The 26,903-nt window shown below is 37.3% G+C and overlaps 2 protein-coding genes across 4 annotated transcripts in view; one reads left to right on the top strand and one right to left on the bottom strand.

The window, feature by feature from the left end:
• The first annotated feature begins 1,071 nt into the window (after positions 1–1,071).
• On the top strand, positions 1,072–21,482 carry LOC112058491 (phosphopentomutase). 3 transcript variants are annotated; one of them, XM_052883362.1, is made up of 13 exons: positions 1,072–1,384; positions 1,420–1,498; positions 3,950–4,117; positions 4,855–4,946; positions 10,178–10,423; positions 11,658–11,880; positions 12,449–12,633; positions 13,418–13,623; positions 14,974–15,095; positions 15,966–16,142; positions 16,560–16,656; positions 17,944–18,097; positions 18,748–21,482. In XM_052883362.1, exons 2-13 carry the CDS (start codon positions 1,430–1,432, stop codon positions 18,839–18,841), a joined length of 1,833 nt encoding a protein of 610 aa, XP_052739322.1. In that variant the 5' UTR covers positions 1,072–1,384; positions 1,420–1,429; the 3' UTR covers positions 18,842–21,482. The 3 variants fall into 3 exon arrangements, with proteins under 3 accessions (XP_052739322.1, XP_052739323.1, XP_023955130.2); XM_024099362.2 differs by having other exon boundaries at positions 1,074–1,231; positions 1,425–1,498; XM_052883363.1 differs by lacking the exon at positions 18,748–21,482 and having other exon boundaries at positions 1,073–1,231; positions 1,425–1,498; positions 17,944–18,102.
• Positions 21,483–21,613: 131 nt separating this feature from the next.
• The window catches only part of LOC112058492 (cGMP-dependent 3',5'-cyclic phosphodiesterase-like), a gene marked incomplete in the record, with an annotated part of 11,805 nt that continues 6,515 nt past the window's right edge, over positions 21,614–26,903 (bottom strand). Inside the window, 6 exon segments of the mRNA XM_052883364.1 lie at positions 21,614–21,879; positions 22,275–22,371; positions 23,879–24,024; positions 24,766–24,907; positions 25,737–25,926; positions 26,521–26,598. Coding sequence (XP_052739324.1) covers positions 21,757–21,879; positions 22,275–22,371; positions 23,879–24,024; positions 24,766–24,907; positions 25,737–25,926; positions 26,521–26,598 — 776 coding nt within the window.

Genomic DNA, 26,903 nt, shown 5'->3' with positions numbered 1-26,903 from the left:
AACACTGGCAGACGGCTTAACGTGCTCTACGAGGCACGGGGATGTTGCATCACCAACTTCTCTACTGCTTGCTAAAATTTTCTCAGAAAAATAAAAAACCCAACATTTTATAGACCCAAGACTCAAATTCAGAGCTCTAATGCCACATTGGTTAACCACTGGACTTCCGAAGAAAAAAATATATTTAGTTGTAAAAGAAAAAGTACAATGAAAAGTAGGTAGACTATATGAAAGTAACGGTAACCATAAAATGGAATCAATAAAACCCCTTTTCAATCTGCTATGCAGTCACATATGCAGTATCTACACGATAATAAAACAAAGCTGTGTGTGAGTAATTATGAGTAAGTAAACAGATGACTGTGGTTAGTGTCTACATAACAACCTAAATACCTACTTAGTCCAGAATCGGTTTATACAATACACAAACCGCAATGTTTTTGCCTTTTGATAACAAAAAGGAAAATAACAAAATAATTATTTACATAATGATAAGTTTATTGTTTTCACTTTATTAGCCGTTAAAAATATAACGCCTGTAGTTAAAAAGGAGCAATAACGTGGAATGTAATAAACGGGAAACGATTTTGACTAAACCATGGATTTAACCTACGTTGTTTTTTATACATCAAAGAGGAACTATGACCGTTTTGAGTTACATAATCTAAAACATTTTTTTTTCTTGGTGTCTCGTTAAAACTTGAAAATTAATTCATTTAATTCATTCATTGCTTTCATTATTTTCTTTTCAAACTTGAAAATTCATTCATTGCTTTTACAATTTACTAAAATATTCAAATGAATTTTTAAGTTTTAACGAGAATATCGGATATCAATTCATTTAATATTTATTTTGTTTTTTCAACCGTCATTTTTGATCATAAACTGAAAAAAGAACTCTCTCTGTCTACGTACAAGATAAGTTTTAGAACGTTCAATGTCATTGTCATTGTCAATTTCAACCATGACCGGCATGGTGACAGCTGTTTTTGAAAGTACATAAGGGTAAATAATTATAGACTTTATTTCAAGCATTTAAAATTCGAAATTGCTTACTAACATTTGTAATTGATTGAATCTAAAATCCTTCATGTTCATGAACAAATAACATTTTTCTTAGCATAACAATCACAGTAGTTTACACTAATTCGCGATTCGCGATTTGAAAGTCCAATAACGACAAGTGGCTCTTTGGTTGTGGTGATCATTCGCTAGAATCTTTTACGATCGGGTAACTTATTGCTTATCAATTTGTTTAATTAACTGACTCACTATCGGTCTTTAGCCGACTTTTGCATTAAAGGTTAAATAATATTGGAACAAACGCCTATTCTACGCTGCTTTGCTTAATAAACCACAAAATATATCAGTTACATTCAAATATCTAAACGCTAAATATATATACGTGAATTGTTAACTTGTAGTTGAAATGGTCGAATGTAGAAGCGGTGATTCGAAGCTAGATGCGGCTGTTGAGGGCTGGCTCAGACATGATAAGGTAGGTAATATATACTAATTTATCCAGTCATTTATAAATGCGAAAGTAAGTCTGTCTGTCTGTCTGTTACCTTTTCACGGCTAAACGCCTGAACCAATCAAGATAAATTTTGGCATAATGGTAAATAAGACCTTGGAGCAAAACATAGTGTACATTAGACCCTAAAATAAGAAAAGGAAGGGGGTGAAATAGGAGTTGAAAGTATGTATGGAAAGTCTCTCATTGTTAAAGTTACAGTTTTAAAAATTTGTTCTAATATCATTAAAAAAAATTAAATAAAATGTGATTCAAGAATTTTTAAAATTCAACCCCTAAAGTGGTGAAAGAATAGGGCACTCAGCAACCCGGTTCTAATGGGAGTTAGAGGGCTTAGAGTCATAACATTATGATTCTCAAAAGCCTAAGCCTCAAAAGTTCAATGGTAAAGTGGTCAAACTCATCACCTGGGGTGGGTTCAATCCCTGCCCGTTGGACTCACTTCTAATACAGTCTTTCCCAACTAGTTGGATGAGAATGGAAATAATTGGTCATAATTAAAAAGATGACAATATTTTTTTTTAAATTGAAAAAAAAAGTTTCTGTAAACTGTTAATGTTTTGATTCTTTGACAGTCACCATCATTGTTTTTTTATTTTTTTATGGAAGCACTTGTTAGGAGGAAGATGAAAATCCATACCCCTTTTGCTTTCTACACAGCATTATACTGGAAAGCTAAGTTGCTTGGCGGTGCATCTTTGCCAGTAGGGTGGTAACTAGCCATGGCCGAAGCCTCCCACCAGCCAGACCTGGACCCAATTAAGAAAACCTCAATTGGCCCAGCCAGGGATCGTACTCAGGACCTCCATCTTGTAAATTCACTGTGCCACTGAGGCAGTCAAAATTTGTTGTTAATGATAATGACCAGGATCGAAAGCTTAACAAGCTTACCATATCACCACCAATTTGCTAAATCTACCGGGCTGAGAATTATTTCTTAGAAAAAAGTAAAACTCAGTAGATCTTGGACCCAGACCTCGAACCTACAACACTAACTCCATCTTAACATTTAAACCAGCATAATGATAGCTGTATTTAATAATTCTTATTTTAATCCCTAAACCAGTATAATGAAAGTACATAATATTCTTATTTTAATCCCTCAAATACAATCAAACCTAAAGCCACAGATGGACTTTTTGGTTCAATATACACTAATGGACACCTTATGGCTTCACCCACACCAAAAAATATGGGACTAAATATAGCCTGTGTTTCTTGCTGATAAGTCATTTAGCTAGATAAAAAAAATTAAATTGGTTCAGATGTTTAGCAAAGAAAGTAACAAACAAACTAACATTTGCATTTCTAATATCAAGTACTTAGGATGAATCAGGTCAAATTAACCAAACATAATATTATGTATTGATAGTAAATTGTGAATAAGCAAGATATATTTATCTCAGCCATAGCATACAGACATTCAAGGTCACATCAATGAATGCTGATTGATACAAATGAGTTAAACAAATTTGCATAATGGACTTACTTACCTACTTAATTTGTTCAAATAGAATGAGAGAAAATGGTGATCTAGCTGATATCCATATTAATGATAAAAATAGTCGAAATATCATAAATATTGCTTTACTAGTGGACCTGGTCAAGCTTCACTTCGACTTATGTACACTTCTTTCGTAACCCTACCCTATCCTACTCTCACCCTACTACCCTACCCTACCCCCTACCCTTTTGGTATCCCAACTAGACTGTTTTGTTAAGTGACATTCATTATTATCAGCTATAAATGATAATATAGACTGAGACACATTTTTAATCCACACCAATTAATAAATTTGCTAAAGATTAAAATTCCTAGTTTGTTTTTAAATCTAATCAACTTATGATGCCTTACTTTATTATTATGACATAAATTGTGATTTCTTTCTTTCTTCATGTCCATGTACATTTGTGATCCAACAAAAACACTCTGTTTTGTGTATAATGTTTGTAAACCTGTGACATTCTTGAGACTATTGATCTGAGGATGTTCATGTCTGAGATAAAATGTATGCTCTGGTTGGTCCATCTATCATAATCACCATTATCAGCCAATTTAAATGGACCATTACAGAGTCAGGTCTCCCTCCTTACATATAGATATGATAAAGAGCTTCCTACCATCCAGCCGCTCCACTGAGGGTTGGTCTATGTTTGTATGTCTGTTTGCAATAACTCAAGTACTGTATGGATTTTCATGCTAATTTCATCAATATTTATATAATTACACCAATATTTATATACGTTAATAGGCCTTTTTAGTAAAATTTAGGTAAGTATGTAATTTTGTATGAAATGTTAAAGCTTAACAATAAACTAACTTGACAACAATCACATTGATTAAGTTTATTATGACGACGCTGATGATGATGATGATGATGGCGATGATTAATGAAAATATATTTCCCCTTGTAGAATCCAGTGACACGTAACGAAGTATTGTCAGACATATCAAACTCGAAATGGCACAAGTTAAAGAAGACGATGCTCAAGCGGCAGAAGTTCGGCACGGCGGGGCTGCGAGGATGTATGGCGGCGGGATACATGTGCATGAATGACGTTGTGGTGCTTCAAACTGCACAGGTACGGTGTATATAACAAGGATAAAGAGAACCAACAGTGGCGTGCACAAAGTTGTTAACTAAAGTAAGCACTACGAATGCGTCGCGCGGTACCATGCTAACTATACGGAGTCAGGAGGAGGTCGTTTAATCATCAACAACCCATAACAAAAGGATAAAGAGAACCAACAGTGGCGTGCACAAAGTTGTTTACTAGGGTAAGCACTACGTATGCGTCGCGTGGTACCATACTAACAATACGGAGTCAAAATGTGCTTGTCATCATTATCATTGACAACCCATGGTCGGCTGTTACTGTTGAGCACGAGTCTCCTCTCAGAATAAGAAAATGATAATAAGAGGGGTTAAGCTAATAATCCACCACGCTGGCCAAATGCGCAGAGTATTAAGAAAATATTCAGGTTTTTCAGAAGTTTCTCCTTAAAAAAGGCACTATTCGTACATACTGTAGAAATTTAACAATTCCTATGTATACAGTATATATGACACTCTATAAACTGCGACCAACATACGATCAGTTTTAGTGGATGTCAAGCTGTTATCGCTGCAGACATGTGAGCTTACTTAATCGTCAGTGGCTGACATAACCATATCAGCAATTTTTCATATCACATATGATATCAAATAGGCATTTTTTCATATCCTGTTATTATGAATATCGGACTCAACGGTCATCTTTGCATTTAACTTAAAAACTGTGAGGATTTCATAAAATTATAAACGTAGACTTGTTTCCAGGGCCTGTGCTCATATTTGCAGAAAGTTTGTAATCAATCACAACTGAACAATGGCATCGTTGTGGGCTTCGATGGGCGACACAACAGCCAAAGGTAATTACAAAAATTAAAAAAAAAATAAAAAAAAAAAAAAAATCGATTTCAAGGAAATCGCCAGAGTCCCACAAACTGGCTGCTATTTAAATTTTCTCTGAACAAAGATAAGCTCAATTTTGCATAACGCAACCCAGGACTTCGTGATTCCGAAGCCACATACTCGTAACTCGTGAGCTAACGACTGAACCCAGGCAGTTAGACAATACAAATCCCAAAACTGATGCTGTTTAATCATAATCATCATTTCATCATACAAACAGTTACAATTACCAAAATAAATGAAATAATATAATAAAAAATAACAGTCATATTTACCAAATTATAATTACAATAATTAGAATTAGAATTAAATGTAGGTATGTCATTAAAAATTCTGTCAATTGGAATTTATATGTCTATTTGTTTATTCAAGCATCACTCAAAACTATTGGCCCGATTTTCATGGGTCATTCTAAGAATATAGACGTGCTTGCTTGCTTGCTTATGCTTAATATCATTCAAACTGTAAATATATGACCGGTGACAGAAGGTTGGCTCATTTTTTGCGCAAACAATCATCCTGGCTGTCCAACGCGTCCAAATGCAGCCAGTGTTCTTGACACCATTTCACGTCGTCATATACATATAGATAATTGGATAAGTTATCTTTAGTTCCCTATTGTATTCTTTCTCAATAAAAAAATACGATAAAATCGAATTCTACGCGAACAAAGTCGCGGGGGGCTAGTAGCAAAATAAATTTGTGATTCATTAGATTACTGTGTAAGATAAAAAGATAAGTAAAAATATTTATTACACATTACAAATAAAATTAAATCTGAATCACTTGTAACATATAGATAAGTAATCAGTCATGGAAAAGATAAGTTAAGATTACATATTGCTATAGTCTCGTGGTAGTATGACACTCCCATTATATGCGGGCGACGGGGGCAAAGACTGTGTGGGTGTGAAATCGTAAGTACGGGAAAGTGAACTGCATCAGTCGTGGGTTTTTCATTCATCGCTACACGCCCCCCGGCCCGCGCGGGCCATCGGGAGAGTGCGACCGAAGTCGCCAAGTTATAGTGTTTTACACTGACGGACCCCGTCATCTTTCCCCTTTTATTTCTCGTTCCTATGGGAATACGGGGATAGTATGCTAAGCTACTGATAATGTAGCTTTGCATTGGTGAAAGAGTTTGTTGGAGTAACAGTTAGTACAATTTTAACAGCTCGTGCGGATTGACTTGACACCAATTGACAGATCTTGATCACGTGACCTGTCGATAGCAGATGTCATTCCTATACATTTTTCTAGTTTTCAGAGCGTACGTTATGATCGTAGAAAGAGAAACACTTGGCTACAGGGGCTGGCTCGAATGATGTTAGTAGGTACTGTGTTTGGTTGTCATGAGGACCTGAGATGCTGTGTAGTATTTTACTCTTTGAGCTTGTGTTTGTGTTGTTTGGGTAGCAATCGTCTGTCGGTCGTTACGTCATTATCAAGATCAATGGAGGAGTCAATTGTAATGTCCTCAAGGTGTTGATTTTTTTTTTACTCATCTGATGTTACGATGATGCAATCGAAGATGAAAGCTAACTTTTAGGAGGAGAATGAAAATCCACATCCCTTTTGGTTTCATCGTACCGGAATGCTAAATCGTCCGGAACGCGGTACGGTGATAACTAGCCACGGCCGAAGCCTCCCACCAGCCAGATCTAAACCAATTAAATATACCTCGATCGGCCCAGCCAGGACCTCATCGTGTCGAACCCAGGACCTCCGTCTTGTAACTCCGCCGCGCATACCACTGCGCCACAGAGGCCGTCAAACGTTACCTACTCCTCCGCACGTCGGTAATATCGGAAAATGTGTTACTGCGTAGGTCAACTTACAGGCCGCGTACTATTTAAATTACCTATCAACCATTGACGTAAATATTATATCATAATATTATCAGTTAAACTTATTTTGATGTAAATGGATAGGTACCTATGTGTTGACGAAATATCACGAGGTCAATTAGCATTATGTTAGAAAATAATTTGAAACACTCCGATCGGAATATTTTCTCATAGGACATTTTTTTTTATTCTTTACAACTCGTACAATCTCACCTGAAGGTAATTGATAATGAAATTTAAGATGGAAGTAGGCTAACTTGTTAGGAGGAGGATGAAAATCCACACTTCTTTCGGTTGTACACGATTTAAGACTGTAAGGGAATTCATACAGTAGTTTTTAAACAAAAGGATAACAGAAAACCCAGTCCAGTCAACAAAACGTTTTGCATCAACGTTTCTAATTAGAACTGCTAAAAAAAAAAAAATTGTGCTCCTTCAAGGCAAGAGTGAATAGGCATCTTCTAGGCAAGCGCGCTTCATCTTATACCTCATCAAGGTTTCATCATCATCATCATTATCAGCCGATGGACGTCCACTGCTGGACATAGGCCTCTTCCATGGACTTCCAAACAAAACGGTCTCGAGCCGCCAGCACCCAGCGGCTCCCTGCAACCTGCTTGATGTCTTTGGTCCAATTAGTGGGGGGTCGACCAACACTGCGCTTTCCCTTGACTACAATCTCACCTGATGGTAAGTGATGATGTAGTCTTAGATGGAAGCACGCTAACTTGTTAGGTGGAGGACAAAAATCCATACCCCTATCGGTTTCTACATGGCATCGTACCGGAACGCTAAATCTCTTGGCGGTATGTCTTTACCGGTAGGGTGGTAACTAGAAACGGCCGAAGCCTCCCAGTCAGACCTGGACCAATCAAGAAAATCTCAATCTGCCCAGCCGGGGTTCGAATCCAGGACCTCCGTTTTGTAATCCACCGCGCATACCACTGCGCCACGGAGGCCGTCAGTCAGTTTCCAGTGCGGGGTTGTCATTACAGCATCCCGATTTTTTTATTATCTTTTAAATGTATTAAAAGTATTTTGATTAGTAGGTAATTATAACTGACTGTGACGTCACCCGGGTCTCAGCTGATAATAATCAGCGCTGGGCATTGCTTTTCTGCGATGAACGGCTAATGCTGAGCTGTAAACCTTTTCTGTTTGGTGTCACAGACAGTCATGTAATATCTATACTGTTTGTGACACTAAGAATGAATAAACTGATTTCCTTTTGTTTTCTTTCATTGCTTTCCATCAGGTATGATTGTAGTCAAGCGCAAGCCTATCCAAGATAAAAAGAAACTTTAGTTATAACATGTGGAGATGAGATGATAAAGTACGACGTTTATATTGTTATCTAAGTAACAATGTACCTATAATAGATAATGTTTAACAAAGTTAACGCTAAACGTTTATAACAATAGATGTGTATTATAATCATCACTACCTTTTATTTTATTAACTTTAACGCCATAATCATAACTTTGCATGTTTACATAGCAAATGCAAATAAAGAAGTAAACATCATAACTAATAAAAAGTACTTGACTTGCCTTAGCATAAAAAAAAGTAATAATAGTCATTTGTTATGCAAAACTATTGTTTGTTGGGTATACGTATGGTTATTTTAGAATTTAAACTATCGTGTTATTCATATTAATTGATTATGAAACACGGCTAAAGCTCACGTGATATTAGGTCGGAGTACCCATACGGGACCCTTAATCATGAGCTGATTCTTGCATCGCGGCACGATCTAAACTGATGCAAGAACCAGCTCATGATTAAGGGTCCCGTATGGGTTCGAAACTAGTCGGGCATACTCCGACCATTAGGTCGGAGTATGCCCGACCTAATATCAAGTGAGTTTTAGCTGTGTTTCATAATCAATTATTATACGTATGGTATTGAATACTGAACTACATATCTGTACTAGCTATACTAATATTATAAAGCTGAGGAGTTTGTCTGTTTGTTTGAACGCGCTAATCTCAGGAACTACTGGTACGATTTGAAAAATTCTTTCAGTATTAGATAGCCTATTTATCGAGAAGGCTATAGGGTATACATTGTCCCCGTATTCCTACGGGAACGGGAACTACGCGGGTGAAACCGCGCGGCGTCAGCTAGTTTACTATAATACTATAAAATGTAAAATTTGTGGTATGGTAGGGGGTAATCTCTGGATCTACCTACTAAAACTGAAAATAATTATTTACTAGTAAGCCGCATTATTTGAGTGTCATAAGCTATATAAAAACCCATTTTTTAGTTTGACCTTGAGGATTTATGGGAATTAATTGAAATTGAAAAATGAGCTTTATGGGAATTAATGTAGCTTTACATATACTATGGTATTAAATTGGCTTGGCTATACTATAAATAGAATCGAACTATGTCAACAAACAAAGCAAAAGAAGCACAGTATTGCTTAGTACAATAATATAGAACCTGTCGCCCTTGATATTTTTTTCTCCGTGCAATTAATTAGATTTTTTCAAACTGGTTCACGTGTCAAGTCTGTGAAAAAAAACTTATCGGCCATTTAATTAGACATTAACTATCCTTTAAATATAAATTAACTAGCTTGTCATGTCTTTTTAGATTTCTTGCACGTAGTGTATTGAATATAGTTTCGTTTGAACCGATTATTGCTGTAAAGTAAGTCTACTTAGCATGAAAATAGCATAAATCACACACACATAATACAGATAGACATATAGATATACATATAGACATATACAGACCGACATGAAAAGACAGTCTAACAAAAGAAAAACCCCGATATCTGACGTCACCCGGACGTGGATTTCTTAAGTCACGATCTCGGGGGCGCCCGGACTGATACACTCAGGCATAAACACCCTTCCAGAACGGCCCTATAAGCCGAGGTCTGAGTTTCAGTGGAGACGGCCTTAGAGAGTCGTTCCACCCATCTCTTCTGCGTCTGCCTTCGGGCCCCATCAGGCGATGCTTCTGCGCTCGCCCAAAACCCCCGGTGACGATGATGAGGTCCCATCAAGAAGCCTAAGGTACTAAAACAATCAGAAAGATAAAACGGCCTAAGGCCGTTGCACAACATCAAGAGCGATTTTATCCGAGTTGAGGTATTTTAGCGTTCAGTAAATCCCCTAATTCAATTAAATAAAAGCCTCAATAGCTCAACGGTAAGAGCGGTTGGATTCATCAACGAGGGGTGGTGATTCAATCCCCGCCCAATTGGTCTATTGTCGTACCCACAGTCTTTCAGGGGGGGTAATTAAATGGGAAAATTGGTCATATTATAAAAAATAGGACAAATATTCTTTTTTTTTAAACAAAAAACATCATGTCATTGTTTGCAGGTTTGCGGAATTGACAACCAAAGTATTCGTATCGGCTTCAATACCAGTGCACCTGTTTTCTAAAGTGTGCCCCACACCATTCGTATCGTTCGGCACCATTCTGTTCGGGGCCGCCGCTGGGATCATGGTGACGGCATCCCATAACCCTAAGACTGACAACGGGTACAAGGTGTACTGGAGCAACGGCTCGCAGGTCATTGGGCCACACGATGACAATATACTCGAGGAAATATGGACATGTTTGAGGTATGTACGTGTAAAAAAGAGACAGAGATAGACAGGAAAAGGTCCTCTATAGGCCTAGTATGTGTGAATGACATATATGCTAGCCATTGACGATCAAGTATACACATAGCTGGGCACCGTTAAACAAATAGTTAACTTCGTTAATCGTTAATCCGCTACAAAAAAAGTTAGCTTCGTTAAACGTTAAAGCGTTACATTCCGGAAGAATTAACGCAAGTTAACGTTAATCGTTAATCCGTTAATATTGCATTTTTATATCATTGTGTGAGATCCCCACTGTAAAATAAAGGTGAACACTGGGGAAAAGTGCCATAATTTGTTTTTAGTTGATTTTATCTATAATTTTAACATAAATATAGTAATTTGTTGATTTCTTTGAATAAAAAATCTTTCATAATTTCTTACTTGTCTAAACCTGTTAATCACGTCGCGCGGTAAATAGTAGGCATTGGATTAACGATTAACGGACTTCTGCATATTAACGGAAGTTAATGGGTCCGTTAACATTTTTAAAAGTTAATCCGTTAATAAAAATGTTAACTTCGTTAATTAACGATTAACGGATTAACGAGTTAATGCCCAGCTATGAGTATACAAACGTTTCTGCAGCACCCACGGCTATAACTGATCGTGTGTAGGTCGCTGCGTGTATGACGGCTCGACTTGACGCAAAAAATACATTTTTAATTTTTCCTGCCCACGAGTGTACAGCGCTTGCCCATCTGTGGGGACGTCAAGGATCATATTAATTCTCATAAAATGGCTTACCCGCTAACATGAGAACATAATTTTTTTTAGCTTAAATTAACTTACAATACTTCGCCATCATACTTTTTGCTATTACTCACTTAATGCATTTAGTTAAGATGCTAATGCATCTCCTAAAGAAAATAAGACATTGTGTACTAATATCGGTGGAGTTGAAATACCTATCGCTCTCTTTCGTCCCACCGGAACGAAATATTTGCGATTTAGCCCTTATTGGGTGATATTTGTCTTTTTTTGGTTCGAGATACTCGTGGTGCACATAGGCCTACTGTAGACCTAGGATGCACAACACGAGATTGTCTAAGTGTGGTTGCTAAGCAACGGGTCTATTATAACTTATCTAGAAAGTTGGTTAACTTTGTTAAGTGATAGTATACATAAACTTAATTTTAATTTTGAGTTTTCGACTTTTACTTACCACCATTTTTTAATTTTTTCACGATTGATTTCCAAAAACCATTTTCAGCATACCAGATGACCATTGGAATATCGAAGAGATTCGTAACCACGAACTAGTGTCGGATTGCTACGAGGAGGTCACCGTGCAGTACTTGCAGTACATAAGGTCTAGCTTGCATGACGACGTTCTAGAAGACAATAAAAACGCGGCTATAGACATTGTGTACAGCGCTATGCATGGAGTCGGATATGAATCTGTGGTCAAAGCTTTTGAAGAAGCTAATTTGAAGGTCAGAAAAATAAAATAAACTTACAATGAGTTATTATCACATAATGATCTTTGTTGGCACGTATAATTGAGGTGTTTCAGAGAATATATTCCAGTTTTTTTAGAGATGGCGTATTTGAAAACGGGTCGGTCGGTTCGAACACAGTGAAACATCGATTCTTTATACCCAGTTTGTATAAATTCGATAGACTATCTTGATCATATTATACTTTTGACAAAGGGGTAACGTCTAGCGAGGCAGGTTTTACTGTAATTGGTCTGAGCCACTATCTAACACTATAATTATGATAATGATAATGACCTGACATGGTCTCCACCGAAGATGGACACCATGGTGCATCTCCAGCCATGGCAGAAGCCTCCTACCAGCCAGATTAATTAAGAAAACCTCAATCAGCACAGCCGGGGATCCAATCCAGGACCTCCGTCTTGTAAACCCACCGCACATACCACTCCGCCACGAAGACAGAGGCAAAACCTAATCACTAAAGACCAATGTGGCAGTTAATTTGTTAAGATAAAAAATAACGTAAATTTTTTGGGGTTTTCACAAAGATGTCATATTTTAGGCTCCAATCAGCGTAAAAGAACAACAGGACCCGGACCCTGAATTCCCAACAGTGCAGTTCCCCAACCCAGAAGAAAGGGAATGCCTGGAACTCAGCAAAGAATTGGCAGAGAAGAATAATGTCAAACTTGTCCTCGTCAACGACCCTGATGCAGACAGACTCGCAGTCGCAGAATATGATTTTGAGTGAGTAACACAACTGTTTTTAATTATTGGGTCAGGTGTCCGGAAAAACGATGATTCTCGCAGTACTGGGTTTAGTTTCTTAACTTCACCTATCTAAGAAAACTTGAGTTATCAAGACAAATCTGATGATATCTAAATTACGGATATCCGTTCAGCGGTTTGGAAGATATGAGGCAATAATACAAGATACGCATGAAAAACAATACCCTTCTTATCATTCTGATAAAAACGTCGCCAATCTACATCAAATCGTATATTTAAGTGTGAACTGGTAAAACTATACTTATAATAAAACTGTAACAGGTCAAATTCTGTACAATGAAAATATTTTGAAAATTTTTATAGGAGGGCATTATACAATCAATACTGAAGTCTAAAATATTTTTTTTCGATTTCTTGTCTGTCTGTCCATGTTTTTGTTGGCCGGGCATCACGCTGAAACTACTGAATGAATTCAAATGAAACTTGGGCACGATTTGAGACCAAAAGGAATACGGAGAAGTTTATATGACTTCCTGTTGCAAAAATTAAATCAGAAGGGGGTGAAACAAGGGTTGGAACTTTGTATGGAAAGCCCTTCATTTTTAGAGTTATAAAAATTTGTCCATAAATCATAAAAAATATACGAAATGTAATGTGATTCAAAGATTTTTAAAATTCAACCCCAAAAGTTGTGAAATAGGGGTTGAAAGCTTAAATTGATTTCCACGCGGACGATGTCGCGGGCGTCCGCTAGTCTTGAAATATTTTCAAAAAAATATACCTATAATCGCAAATTTACCAGATCGAAGTCGTGGAAAGTGTTCTCCGGTAACGAGATGGGTTCCCTGTTGGGCTGGTGGATACTGAAGCAGCACGCAAAGCACGGCGCAGTACAAGATGAAGACGAGATATTCCTTCTCGCCAGCTTCGTCAGTTCCAGGATGCTGAAGGCTATTGCCAAGGGGAAGGCGCAGTTCGTGGAGACGCTCACTGGGTTTAAGTGGATGGGTAAGGATGGTTTTAAAATTCCAATAGGATAGTTGACTCATATCAAATTTAATATAAACAATATTAATTTCGTATAGTACATGGAATTTATCGATATTAATAAAAGTAAAGGATTTCTTATAAAACTTAATTTAAATATCATGTATTTTTCAAATTTTCCAAGCGTCAAAAACGCAAACGTGACGATGTAACTTGATGTCACTAAAGGAATAAAAGTCAAACTAAAGCTACTGTTACACATGCTCATTTAAAGCACGAAAGCATGCTACTATTGAGCAGTTGCTACTTATTAGCATGTGTATCGCAACTTGCTAATAATGAGCGTGCTTATTTCGAGCTTGCTCAAGAATTAACAGTCGTTAGATTTATGAGCATGCTAATTGCTGCGCGGGTGGAAGGGGGCAAAAGTCGATCAGCATTGCTATTCTGTATTCTATTCACCTTCATCTGTCCCTGTCTAACACGATACTATAGACAAAAAGCGATAGATACAAATTAGCATGTGCAATTATTGGAATGTTTGCTTTGAGCGTGCTTATTGAGAAGCATACTTAAAAATAGCATGCTTATTGGTAGCAAATGTAAACTGATGATAAACATGCTCGTATGGAGCACGTTTTTAGCATGCTATTTTAGAGCATGTTTAACAGTACCTTAGTTTAACTAATAATTTTGTCAAACATTCCGTTTGGTTAATGTTTAGTGTCTACGTGACGTCTTGAAATTGTTAAAATATATACCATTATCGCCGATAGCGTTTTTCTTATTAATCAGTAAATTGTTAGTATCAAAACAATCAAGTTAAATCTGATAGAGAAGTTTACACATCAGAAAATTTTAAATAGTCCTAGTATATAAAATAATATCTTTGTAGATTTGCGTGTTTCTTTTTGTATTCGTCCTTGTCGAGTTTTATTCGAGCAATGGTCCGTTGACCCAAGAACAAAATATTATATGTGATATTTGACGAGACGGACAAAATTATGAACGTAGCGAACCATGATCCTTTTCGCGCTCTTTCCGTTCTATATCAACATTTTGCAGTTTAAAAAAATATTAAGTATCTTGTTCCTAGGCCCAAGGACTGTAGGACATTACTTAGACTATAGGAGATTCATTTATTTCAGTTACACATCAATGTGCGTATCAAACGCTTGTCTGTCTTCATTATTACATCTAAAATGACAAATGTATCTATCTATATGTAGTACGTATATTTATATGATGAAATCAGCTATCATAGTGCCCACAACACAGGCTACATGCTTACGTTTGGGTTAGATAGTGATGAATGTATTGTGCAAATATATGTAATTTATTTATTTTTGTATACTGTTGTGGTTTGCACAGGGAACACAACACTGCTGCTAATGCAACAGGACAAAATCCCTCTGTTCGCCTTCGAGGAGGCAATCGGGTACATGTGCAGTCCGCGCGTACCGGACAAAGATGGCGTCTCCGCCGCTGTGCATGTATGTAAAACTGCTTCTAACTAATGTAATATTCAGAACATAATGTAATATTCAGATTGTGAACGTAGGAAAAATAAAATCTGTTATACATGGCATACAACATCATAATATAATAATAGCATATTTTACATGGCTCCTAAATTGTACAATTAACTACCTCCAGAGTTAGCCGACAGAAACTTGAGTGCTGCCATATTTAAGAATAAAATCAAACAATTATTGCTGAAGAAATGTTACTATTGTTATCGCCGCGTAGCAACGAATTGCGGTACGGACGGCTTCAGTGTGCTCGTGGCGTTCGAGCCGTCTACATCTCTTGATGTGTAATTCTTTATGGGTTACTTGGGATAGGCGGGGAGAGTGACTTGAGTGGAAAAGGGGAGTGTTAGTCGACTATCAAAGGATCCTTTAATCCTACATACATCGTTCACAAGTGCGTGAGTCCACTCAAGATCATTCTCTGCCATTCTAGGGTCTTATTTTGGTTATAATCACTTTTGAGTCCTATAATACTATTCTATAAAAAAATATTTAATTGACATTTTTTAATAAACTTTGACGTAATTGATTGACTCTGTCGATTACTCGCTAAAAATTTAACTTTCCATTAGTGAAAGTTAATTTAATAAAAAAATTAAAGAAATCTTTGTTTATTGTATTTTATCTCACAAAGGTAATTTTATTCATAAAATGTTTTTTTATGAATTTTTTGTCATAAAAACTCTTTGCTAATTTAAAAAAGTACCGTTCGTTTTTAGACAGATGATAACATTACATTACGGCACATGTGCATAGTGAGATGCATTGAAATTGGTGAAATAAGAGACACTTTACAAGCAAATGTGCTATAAATATAGATTTACTTTACAGGTGGCTTCCTTAGCATCGAACCTCTACTCCAAAGGCTCATCCCTCGAGAGGCAGTTGCAAGCGCTATACGCTGAGTACGGCTACCACGTGTGTCGCAACTCTTACTTCTTGGTCCACGAGCCTTCCATCACCACGAAGATCTTCAGCAGGATCAGGAACTACCATGGACCGGGTGTGGTAAGATTTGTTCGCGCAAAGCTAACGCTTCCCATCTCACTCCTATACTCCAACGCATCCTATAAGTTCCTCTCTGTCCCGCATAATTCCCGTTATTTCCCTCGCACCACTGAACACTTATCTAAATTAATTAGTCGCACGTAATCTATCGCTACCTACATACGTTGTGCGCGCGCGTCGCGACCAATTTTGTATTTCGCATGTAAGTTAACAAATCTATAAAACTTGACAAGATTTTTACAAGCTTTTGTTTGTTCGCATTTTATTTATTCCCTTTAGCACTTGGTAAGTTGGGATAATATTGATTTTAACCCATTTTCGAAAATCCTTGAATTGAAAATTGAATTCACTCGTTTGTTCTATGACCTTCTCTAAAGTTACTTGCTGATATCCGCAAGACGTTTTTCTCTTTTCCAGTATCCAAAGAAGGTCGGCTCTTCTGAAGTGGTATTCGTAAACGACTTCACTTGCGGAGTTAAAATACCAGAACCAACTAATGGAGAGTGTCATTTGAGTAAGTCAGATTTATTTAGTTTTTTTATTTTATTTATTCTCTACAAGTTAGCCCTTGACTACAATCTTACCTGTTGGTACGTGATGATGCAACCTAAGATGGAAGCGGGCTAACTTGTTAGGAGTAGGATGAAATCCACACTCCTTTCGGTTTCTACACGACATCGTACCGGAACGCTAAATTGCTTGGCGGTACGTCTTTGTCGGTAGGGTGGTAACTAGCCACGGCCGAAGCCTCCCACCAGCCAGACCTGGACCAATTAAGGAAACCTCAATCGGCCCAGCCGGGGATTGAACCCAGGACCTCCGTCTTGTAAATCCACCGCGCATACCACTCTGCGCCACGGAGGCCGTCATAATTTTAATCATTACAACTTTTTCAGGATTTAAACATTTCGTCGTTGTCATTAAAACCGCGGATTTATTTATCATTACGCCTCATTCATCTACCCCTAAGGGAAGACAGAGACCCATGTTCTTCTACTTACTACAATCCTTACTTTCCAACTCCAAGTTAAGAATTTTAACCGAAATTTTTAAGATAGAAAACCTCAGTATCTCTTAGCCTGACTAGGATTCGAACTCAGGAGCTCGCGATCCTAAGCCGCATAAATTCAAACCGCTGGACCAATGAGGCACTCAAAAAGAAAATGAAAAAGGTTGTCTGATAGATATTGCTATAAGCAATAAGCCCGGCTTTGCACATACTTGTTTTCTATGTTTTCTTTGTTATTGTTTTTGTTTTGTGCAATAAAGTATAAATAAATAAGTTTTTTATCGTAATTAACATCTGAGAGTGCTAATTAATGAACTTGATGAAGAAGGGAGGCTACACCCCATATTGTTGGTTTTTAAAATTAGGCTGATAATGATATATTTTTTTCTATTCTTGACACGTTTTTGACTACAATCTTACCTGATGGTAAGTGATGATGCTACGTTGGCAGCGGGCTAACTTGTTAGGAGGAGGATGAAAATTCACACCCCTTTCGGTTTTTTATTCAAAATTCATTTAGGTATATCAAGTAGGCTCAGTTTACAAGCACTTTTGAAACGTCAGTTGACTATTTGTAAAGATTCTACCACCGGTTCGGAAGGCAGGTTCTGCTGACAAAAACCAGCAAAAAAACTCAACAGTTGTTCTTTTTTAAAAAAAATCATACAGTATTCTAATTTACAGTTGTAACAATATTACGATTTCTTATAGTTTTACTTCCTGTGTTTCTACACGATATCGTACCGGAATGCTAAAACGCTTAGCGGTAATGATATTTTTTTTCAACTTCAGGAGTGCTGGGCACTGGGTTAGATCAGGACTACACGAACGGGGAGATGATCCACTTCCAGTGCAGCAACGGGCTCAGCGTTACGCTACGCACGAGCGGGACGGAACCCAAGCTGAAGTATTACTCGGAGCTCGTGTGTGACGCGCCTACCATAAAGTAACTATCATTATCTTAATAGCTATAGCATGTCTTTAGATGGACGCTGTGGATTGTGACCCTGCCTCCTGTAAGAAGAATGATTTCCGCGAAAAACAGAGTACCCATAGCCGTATAAATAGTCGGCAATTGTTAAAAGCTTTTGTTAATGCCGCGTGCATAGTGCGAAAGAAAATAAAGTCAGTGCCGCCGACTCGTGGTAAGTATGTAGGTATTAAACAAATGAATTTCTGAAACTAGGTCAAAGTTAATTAACTTCATACTTACGAAACATAATGAAACAGGATGTTTAATTTTTTTCATCAATATTGATTGTTTTTTCGTTAGCGTGTGAATTTGTTTGAACTCATTTTTAATATAACCAAGCGATTCCTTATATTGGACACATACATGTCACGCACGCACGGCACGGTGTATATGTATTTAGATTCATCATGATATCAGCCGATAGACGTCCACTGCAGGACATTTTGTAGGGACTTCCAAACATCACGAATCCATCAGCCATCTGCATCCAGCGAATCCCTGCGACTCGCTTGATGTCGTCAGTCCACCTGGTGGGGGGTCGGCCAACACTGCGCTTACTAGTGCGGGGTCGCCATTCCAGCACTTTTGGATTAGACTTATTGATTATTTTATTGTGTTTACAGAGAACAAGAACAAAAACAAATGGACCTCTCGCTATTAGTGAAAGAATTCGTAACAGAATTAGTTCAACCTATCGAAAATGGTTTGATCGGTTGAAGGAATGTGAAGTTCTACGAGTATAACATACCTACATAGCAACCAACTCACCAAATACGTTACAAAAATTGTTTAAATGTTCAAATACGAGTATAATTATTAATGATCATTTAAAGATCATTCACGCTTCATACATTTTTGGGCACTTTTTGAAAGTGCCGACCAACAAAAAAAAATGGCACGACTCGTTAGAATTAGCCATTTGTAATTAATATGGCATAAAAATTGTCAGGTGGCTCTGAACCAAGTTATACAGGTTCGACGATTCGTTATTTCCATACATATTCTCAATTTTCAAAAGAGCCCGATGAGAAAAAAAACTGGTACGTATTATTAGAACTGCCCATTTGGAGCAATAGGCATGGCACAAATGTGGAAGGTCAAAGTCAAAATTCATTTATTTCAATTAGGCTTAGTTTACAAACACTTTTGAAAGGTCAAAATTATGTCATAATTTAATTTAATCTAATGGTGGTAATAATAGTCGAAAACTTAAAACTAAAGTTACGAGGGTTCCAAACGCGCCTTGGTCCGAAAAGAGCCCACAACAAACTCAGCCAAGGATTTTTTTGTTTACCACCATTTTACAAACTTATTTAAAACTAAGCACACAGTCGTATATTACAGTTTAACGCCAAGCTTTTTTATCATAAATATAATCATTAACACTATAATAAGCCTTTCCCAAAAGCTTGCGTTTAATAAACACTTTGAACTTTTTGAGAGACAAAATGATTAGTATGAACCAAGTTATAAAGGTTCGATGTCTCTACATTGAAGTGACGAGTCATCGAATCGACAAAATGTATGGAAATAACGAATCGTCGAACCTGTATAACTTGGTTCAGAGCCCTCCTACAACTTTCATGCCATATTAACTATTACTCTAAGTGGCTAGTTCTAACGATTCGTGCCATTTTTTTTCGTTGGCCGGCACTTTCAAAAAGGGCCCAAAATGAATGATCTCCTTTGTCTTTAATTTGTTTAGTATATACATATAATACAATTTAATTAATTTCGTTTAATATGTATACTACCAAAGGATATGATATTTCTGTGATATTCATGTTTCCATTGTTTTGTTAAAAATAATTTGTGAAATGTATTTAAAAAATAATAATATATCTTTGATTTTACAAAAATGTAAATATTATTAAGATTGATTAATCTCATTCCACACATGACGAATTTTTTGATGATTGACTATTTGTTGGTTTTATTAATTATTGTAGTATGTAGATTATAAATGTGTAGCTGCAAAAATTAACTGTATCCACCGATTTCGAAATCTTGATATTTTTTTTTTATCTTGATGTTACTAAAATACTTATTTTTGTGGTAATACGATATTTAAGGAAGTATCTCAATGTTAAAACTTTTAAAATGTTCGCTTTTACGCTAACAGGACGTCCTCCGTGACAAAGTGGTATGCGTGGTGGATTTACAAGGCGGAGTCTTTGGTTCGGTCCCCGGCTGGGCCGATTGAGATTTCTTAATTGGTCCAGGTCTGGCTGGTGGGAGGCTTGGGCCCTGGTTAGTTACCACGTAGAAGTAAGTTTCAAGGGTCCCAAACCCTCAAGCGTCCGTACAAACCGCAAATTTTCTTTGACATAATATAACAAATAATGTCCGCTTTCGCTTGGCACATTAGCTTCGCGGCAATCCTTTGTAAAACTCCATTAAAACCACACTTTAAGATTATCTAGCAAAAAGTTGTTACCAATTTTGTTGACTTCTTATAATAAAAGCATGATTGTATGTTGAAAATTTCACAAAACTGGCCAATTTTGCTTTGACTGTTTTAGAATTATCGGTAAAAAAAAAATTATACCTAAAGGCCTTTAGATATAGTCCAATATATTAATTACCAAATTCAGAGCAAATTCAACCTTAAAGATTGAGTTTAAGGTTAAATTTGAAATGCGTGCCAAGAAGTTGTTTGGCAATCATTGAGTGGGGACGTTTTTTGGTCACTGATTGTGCATCCATTTTTTAATAGGAGATCGATGGCTGATATCTTGAAATTTCACGTTATCCCATAGACATAAAGAAAAAAAGACATACATTGACTCTTTTAGAACATGCTAACTCCCAGGTACCATACTCCATAGTAAGTTGCCTACCGTACTGACCTAACGTAACCATATATTTTTTTGTCAAATCAGGGCATCTGTAGAATTATATCATAAAAAAAGTAAATGATAATAAGATAAAAAAACACAAAATAATTTAAGCACAAATCACAAAATAGTTAAGTTCTTCGACACAAATCACAAAATAGTTAAGTTCGACTTCCTTAATTTGAGAAAATACTTTTTCGATAGGTGCATTACTTCCAGGCAGACCTTTCGAGCGATAAAAATATATAATTAGCTTTTGGTCTGTTTGTAAAAGTAGGACTATTTACCATTACGAATGTCGTTAAAGATAACTAAAATGACAGGAAAATGTCGTGCCTTTTCGAAATTTTCTCTGAAAAGATTGGGCTTATAAATAAAATCTTATCTTTTTTGTTTTAGTTATAAAATGATTCCAATGCTTTGTGTAACGTTTATGTTAGTGTTAAAACCGTAGAATGTTTACTGAATAACTAAATGACCACCTTATTTGTATAAATAAATGTTTTATTGACAACAATAAATGTTTTATTTGCTAACAATGTTGGTTTCTTGTAGAATTGTAGAACGTTGTAAAAATTGTAGAATGTTATATTACATACGAAAACTACAAAATAATCATAGATAGGCATACCATCATTTAAGTAGGTAGTCCCTGCAGAAACCATGGGGACTTTTGCTCTGGGGCCACAGAGAAAAAAATCCCCATGGTCTCTACAATAATTCAAAGACTAGCTAATGTCAACGACACCGAAATTTTAATACATGAAAATTTCGTTAGTTATATCAATTTTCGCTTCAGTTAGCGATTTCGTCGGTCATTTCCTCCAATCGCTGTCTCTCTTTTTCCTTCAATTGCTGTTCAATCAAATCATCTAGTTCTGGACTGACTAGGACAGATAAACCTGCTGCTATGGGTACCTAAAAAAAGATTCTATCACCATCATCATTATCATTCATCTTTAACAACTATCTAATCGTCTGCATTAACAATCCACATTGGACTCACTGTTGAGCACAAGTCTCCTCTCAGAAAGAAGAAGGGTTAGTCCAGTAGTTCCGCCACGCTGTCCCAATGCGGATTGGCAGACTTCACACACGCAGAGAAATAAGATAATTCTCAAGTATGCAGGTTTCCTCACGGTGTTTTTCCTTTGAAGCTTACCGTTTGACACGTGATATTTAATTTCTTAAAATGCACATAACTAAAAAGTTGGAGGTGCACGCCCCGGACCGGATTCGAACCCACACTCTCCGGAATCGGAGGCCGAGGTCGTATCCACTGGGCTATCACGACTCGATATCGATTGTCTTACCTCTGCAAAAATCGGTTTAGCAGCATCCCATCGCTCGAGATGGTTTTCTATAATTTTCTCGCATGGCTGAGCTTTAGGCAGGATACGACCTAAAATGCTGAAACACCAATTGTGCAATCCATTATTTTTTTAATGAGTTTGTTTTATTATACGACACAGAATACAACTTAACAGTACCTAGAAGACAAAGTTACGTTTCATTTGTAAGTATTTCTAACTTAATTATATCAAATTTGTGATCATCATCTCCTTACCCATAACCCACTTAAGTGGGGTCGGAAAAATATGTCAATCTTTTCCATTCATCTCTTTTACTCGTCAACTTAACATCCACTCCTTTTACACACATGTCCTCTTTCACACAATCCAACCATCTCTTCTTTGGCCTTCCTCTCCTCTTATGTCCTTCCACTTGCAATTCAACATTTTTCTAGTAATATGACTTTTCTCCCTACTCTTATTAATTATATCAAATTTGTGTAACTTCTCTTATTAATTACTAGCGGATGCCCGCGACTTCGTCCGCGTGATACTCGATGTAAACATTCAACTATACGGGTTGATTTTTTACACCTTGTGTTCGAAAAACACAAATATCTTACGGAACTCAATTTTGTTCCAAAATGAAATTTAGCGTATGTTACTTGTGGATAATGTAACTTTCGAATGGTGAAAGATTTTTTAAAATCGGTCCAGTAGTTTTTGAGCCTATTCATTACAAACAAACATACAAACAAAGATTTCCTCTTGATAATATTATAAGTATAAAGTATAGATATCAAATTTGTGATATAAACAATATTTAAAAATCGGTCCACAAATTATAGAAATATCGCTGAACATACATAAAAAAACATACATACCAGCCGAACGTACAAACTCCTCCTTTTTGGAAGTCGGTTAAAAATAATCGATTCTTCTGGCGAAACAACAAAACATCTATCAAGTAGATAATCGAATAATCTGTGTAACAAGTGTAAGCCATGTGTTTGATTTGATTTGTTAGTCTGTGAAAAAATTGTGTAGTGTAAGGACACAGAATATATTGATTAGTGTTAAATATTTTCGATGTGTGAGTTTACCTCTTTGCCGCGTGTGGTAAGAAGGTAAGGTGGCAAAGAAAAGCGTGTTTATCGATCGCCGTTTACTGTTCAACTGGTTTAATATAACTAAATACATTGGGTTAGAAATGTGTTCTTGAGTTCTTAGTATCGACATGTGCGCGCCACATGTCGACTTTACAATTCGGTACGTTGTAAACTTATAGATAACCTACGAACTAAATATTAATGTGGATAATAATGATTAAACAATAATATTTGTATGGATAACGCTACACCTCGTTCCTCTCAAGAAACGACAGACAATTTTGTTGCAAAATTTGGGTGCAATGCATCTCCATATAGCTTGGCAAATCCGTTCGTAACACTCCCGATGGTCCGCGGGGGCCGGGAGGTGGCTAGCGATGACAGATAAACCCACAACTGATGCACCCCACTTTCTTTCATGTGTACGATGACGCGCGACTCAGACTTCTACGGACAAAGTCGCGAGCGTCTGCTAGTTATGAATTACTTAGATAAGTAGGTATACTTATAACTAACTTAAACAGCGGCACGCAGGTCGTACTGAGGAACTGCACCTCCAGGTCGGGGATGAAGCACTTCTCCCGGTCCATGATGAGGACGGGCAGGTCTCCACGATTCTTCTCCTCATCTCCTTGCTTGAAGAACTCTGTCAGAACTGCTGCCTGTATGATGTATCACAAGTTGGGGGTCTAAAAATATTTCGTAGGGGCATTTTAGGGTTCCGAGTCCACAAGGAACCCTTCGTTCCTTCCGTCGGTCTGTCCGCGGTTTAGCGCAACAACTAATACTACTAGAAATATGTAAATTAGCATGAGTAGGTTTTAGGGTAGGTACCTCACCCACATGTAAAGAGGGGGGAGTATTTTTTTTGTCGTTTATTTCATTGGTGTATCGTTGGATAGGTCTTTAAAAGATATAAGGGGTGTTCTACCAACATTTATCGATGTAGGGATCCGTTTGTAACATGTCTTTTAAGAGCTAATTTTTGTTAGAGTCAAGTGACTATTGTCGTACCCACTCCAAATACAGTCTTTTCCGACTAGTTGGAGGGGAATGGGAATATTGGTCATATATAACAAGATACTAAAATAAACAAAAGTCGTTTAAAAAAATTTGTGTCAGCTTCGACGCACGAATAGAGTTTACTCTTTCAGATCGACTGCCTAAATAGGTGTATGTTGCCCCGCAGCATACACTATGTACGTCTCAAACTCCGCCTGAAAAGTGAAAGGTGCGCAATCGAGGAGCAGCAGGCCGTAACGCGCGCCCGCCAACAGCGTGCAACACGGTGAATAAACGTAACGCTGTCATTCGTTTATCGAATTTTACTGCCCATATTTGTATTCATACCGGTGGCTATATATGAAACATCGACTCCAAAAAAGATGACGTTATTAACTAACAGCAGTCTTCTTGACGTTGCCCCAGTCTTTGAGCTGGTCGCTGAGGTCGGCGGCGTTCATCAGCAGACTGTGCAGAGCGCTGATGTGCACGCGGTTGCCTTTTTGGAAGTCGAACGAAATCACTTTGTACTCGTTCAGATTCCTGTAGCGAGAGGATACTGCCATTTTTTAGGGTTCCGTAGTCCACATGGAACCCTTATAGTTTCGTCATGTCCGTCTGTCCGTTCGAGGTTTAGCGCAGAGACTATTACTACTAGAAAGCTGTAAATTAGCATAATTATGTAAATTAAAAAATGTGAACAAAGTCGTAAAATAACCCTTCTTGCAGTCGGGTAATAAAATTTTGAAAAATATCTCTCAAAGGTAGGTAACCTTTGCCCAGAGCGGCAAAACGAAGTGTGGCAAAATTTATTTAATTGGTCCAATAGATTTCGAGAAAATCTAATGTGACAGACAAACATTCGAGAGATCGTATACAAAAGTTCCGTTTTTATACGTACCTACATACGTTCGGAACCCTAAAAAAGAAAGTTTTTTTTGTGTTTTTGAATGGGTGGCAAAATGTATACCCGGAGCGGCGAAATTGCTGGATTAAGATCAAGTCTACAGGCGGTTTGAGACTATGTTTGGAAATTCTTACAGAAGGTTTGTGGTAATGTACCATCGTCTAATCCGCAGAAGAATCAAAGTTACTGACATAGCTCAGCGAGTTGTAAAGCTGAAGTGGCAATGCGCAGGGCACATAGTTCGAAGAGCCGATGGACGTTGGGGTCCTAGATGTTGTAATGGCGACCCCGCACCGGAGAGCGCAGTGTTGGTAGAACACGAACGACGACGACTGACGAAAGGAGTGTTTGTATATTTAATATTTTTACTGGATTTATTTACCTAACCAGTTTAAATATTAGTGGGGCCCAATTTTTTTATTTGCACCAGGGCCCTTGGTTACCTAGCTACGCCACTGTTCTAACTTGAAATAATTAGCCAGGTCCGTGGCCAGGATGTAGTCCCGCAGCAACATGAGGGCCCTGTCGTAGTCTCGTCGCGGCAGAGACTCCAGGATGTCGCAGCCTTCAGTATTGAGCACACACATCGCCTGCGCCAGGTGGTGGCGCTCCATCACGCTGCCTTCGCTCGAATACAGAGCGGCGAGGGTCGTTTCTGTAGATATATCTAACATTTTAGTAGGGGAGCCCGGGATCCTAAATGTGCAGTTATTAAAGCATCATACCGATTGCATTTGATAGATTAAATGATAGGAAGAATAAATGGTTATTTATTCTTCTAATCATTAGCAATTTTTATAACTTTGACTTAACGGAAATTTTCAGAAAATTTTAGCGATTAATTAAGAGATAATTTCCTTCAAAATAATTGCGCTTGTAACTTGAGAGCTACAATAAAAGGCTCGTAACTTGAGAGCTACAAATTTATTTTGTAACTTTGGGACCCTCCTAATCCATTACATTACGTTCAAATCGTTAGATTTTCGAAATGCGCATCTTTTAGTAATTAACTAACCTACTATCCTTATCTGACGTTTTGGTTGAATATTTCTGAAGCTAGTTTTTTTTGGTTCCCACCAATATTAAGGTCTCATACTGGTGGAGGTATAGTCCCTTATGTTCATCAGCCGCGCTCGAGTAACTGCAAAAATCCCCTCTTCGGATCCCCTACTATTTATTTATCGAATAGAATTTCCCGTTCCAGTAGGAATACGGGGATAGATAAAGAAATAGTTTAATGTTAACTTACGTCCTTGTATTTGAAAGCTATTAGTGGTACCACGGTGATCCATGTCGTGAACTAGCGCTGCTATTAGATACATCAAAGCTTGCAGATCACTGGAATTTATTAGCTACAATAAGTGTCAGTAGCACTTCACAGATACGAAAATAGAAATACATAATGATTAAATAAATAAAAATAATATTGATGTCTGGTTAATTAATTTAAAGATGAGAGCAGTCGTTTGTCTCTTTGTTAATCATTGTGATTATATATTGTAATTTTATTTACTACCCTAAGAAATGTTCATCACAGTGTACGCCTTGCCATCGCCGGCAGAATATGAACACCTCTCATAAAGTGGATTGACAAAAACTAGAACACCTAAATATAAAGTGCCTACCCTAACC

This window comes from Bicyclus anynana, chromosome 9 (assembly GCF_947172395.1).
Source record: "Bicyclus anynana chromosome 9, ilBicAnyn1.1, whole genome shotgun sequence".
Taxonomy (NCBI): domain Eukaryota; kingdom Metazoa; phylum Arthropoda; class Insecta; order Lepidoptera; family Nymphalidae; genus Bicyclus; species Bicyclus anynana.
The sequence above is the reverse complement of the archived record's forward strand: the minus strand, read 5'-3'. Positions and strand labels throughout refer to the sequence as shown.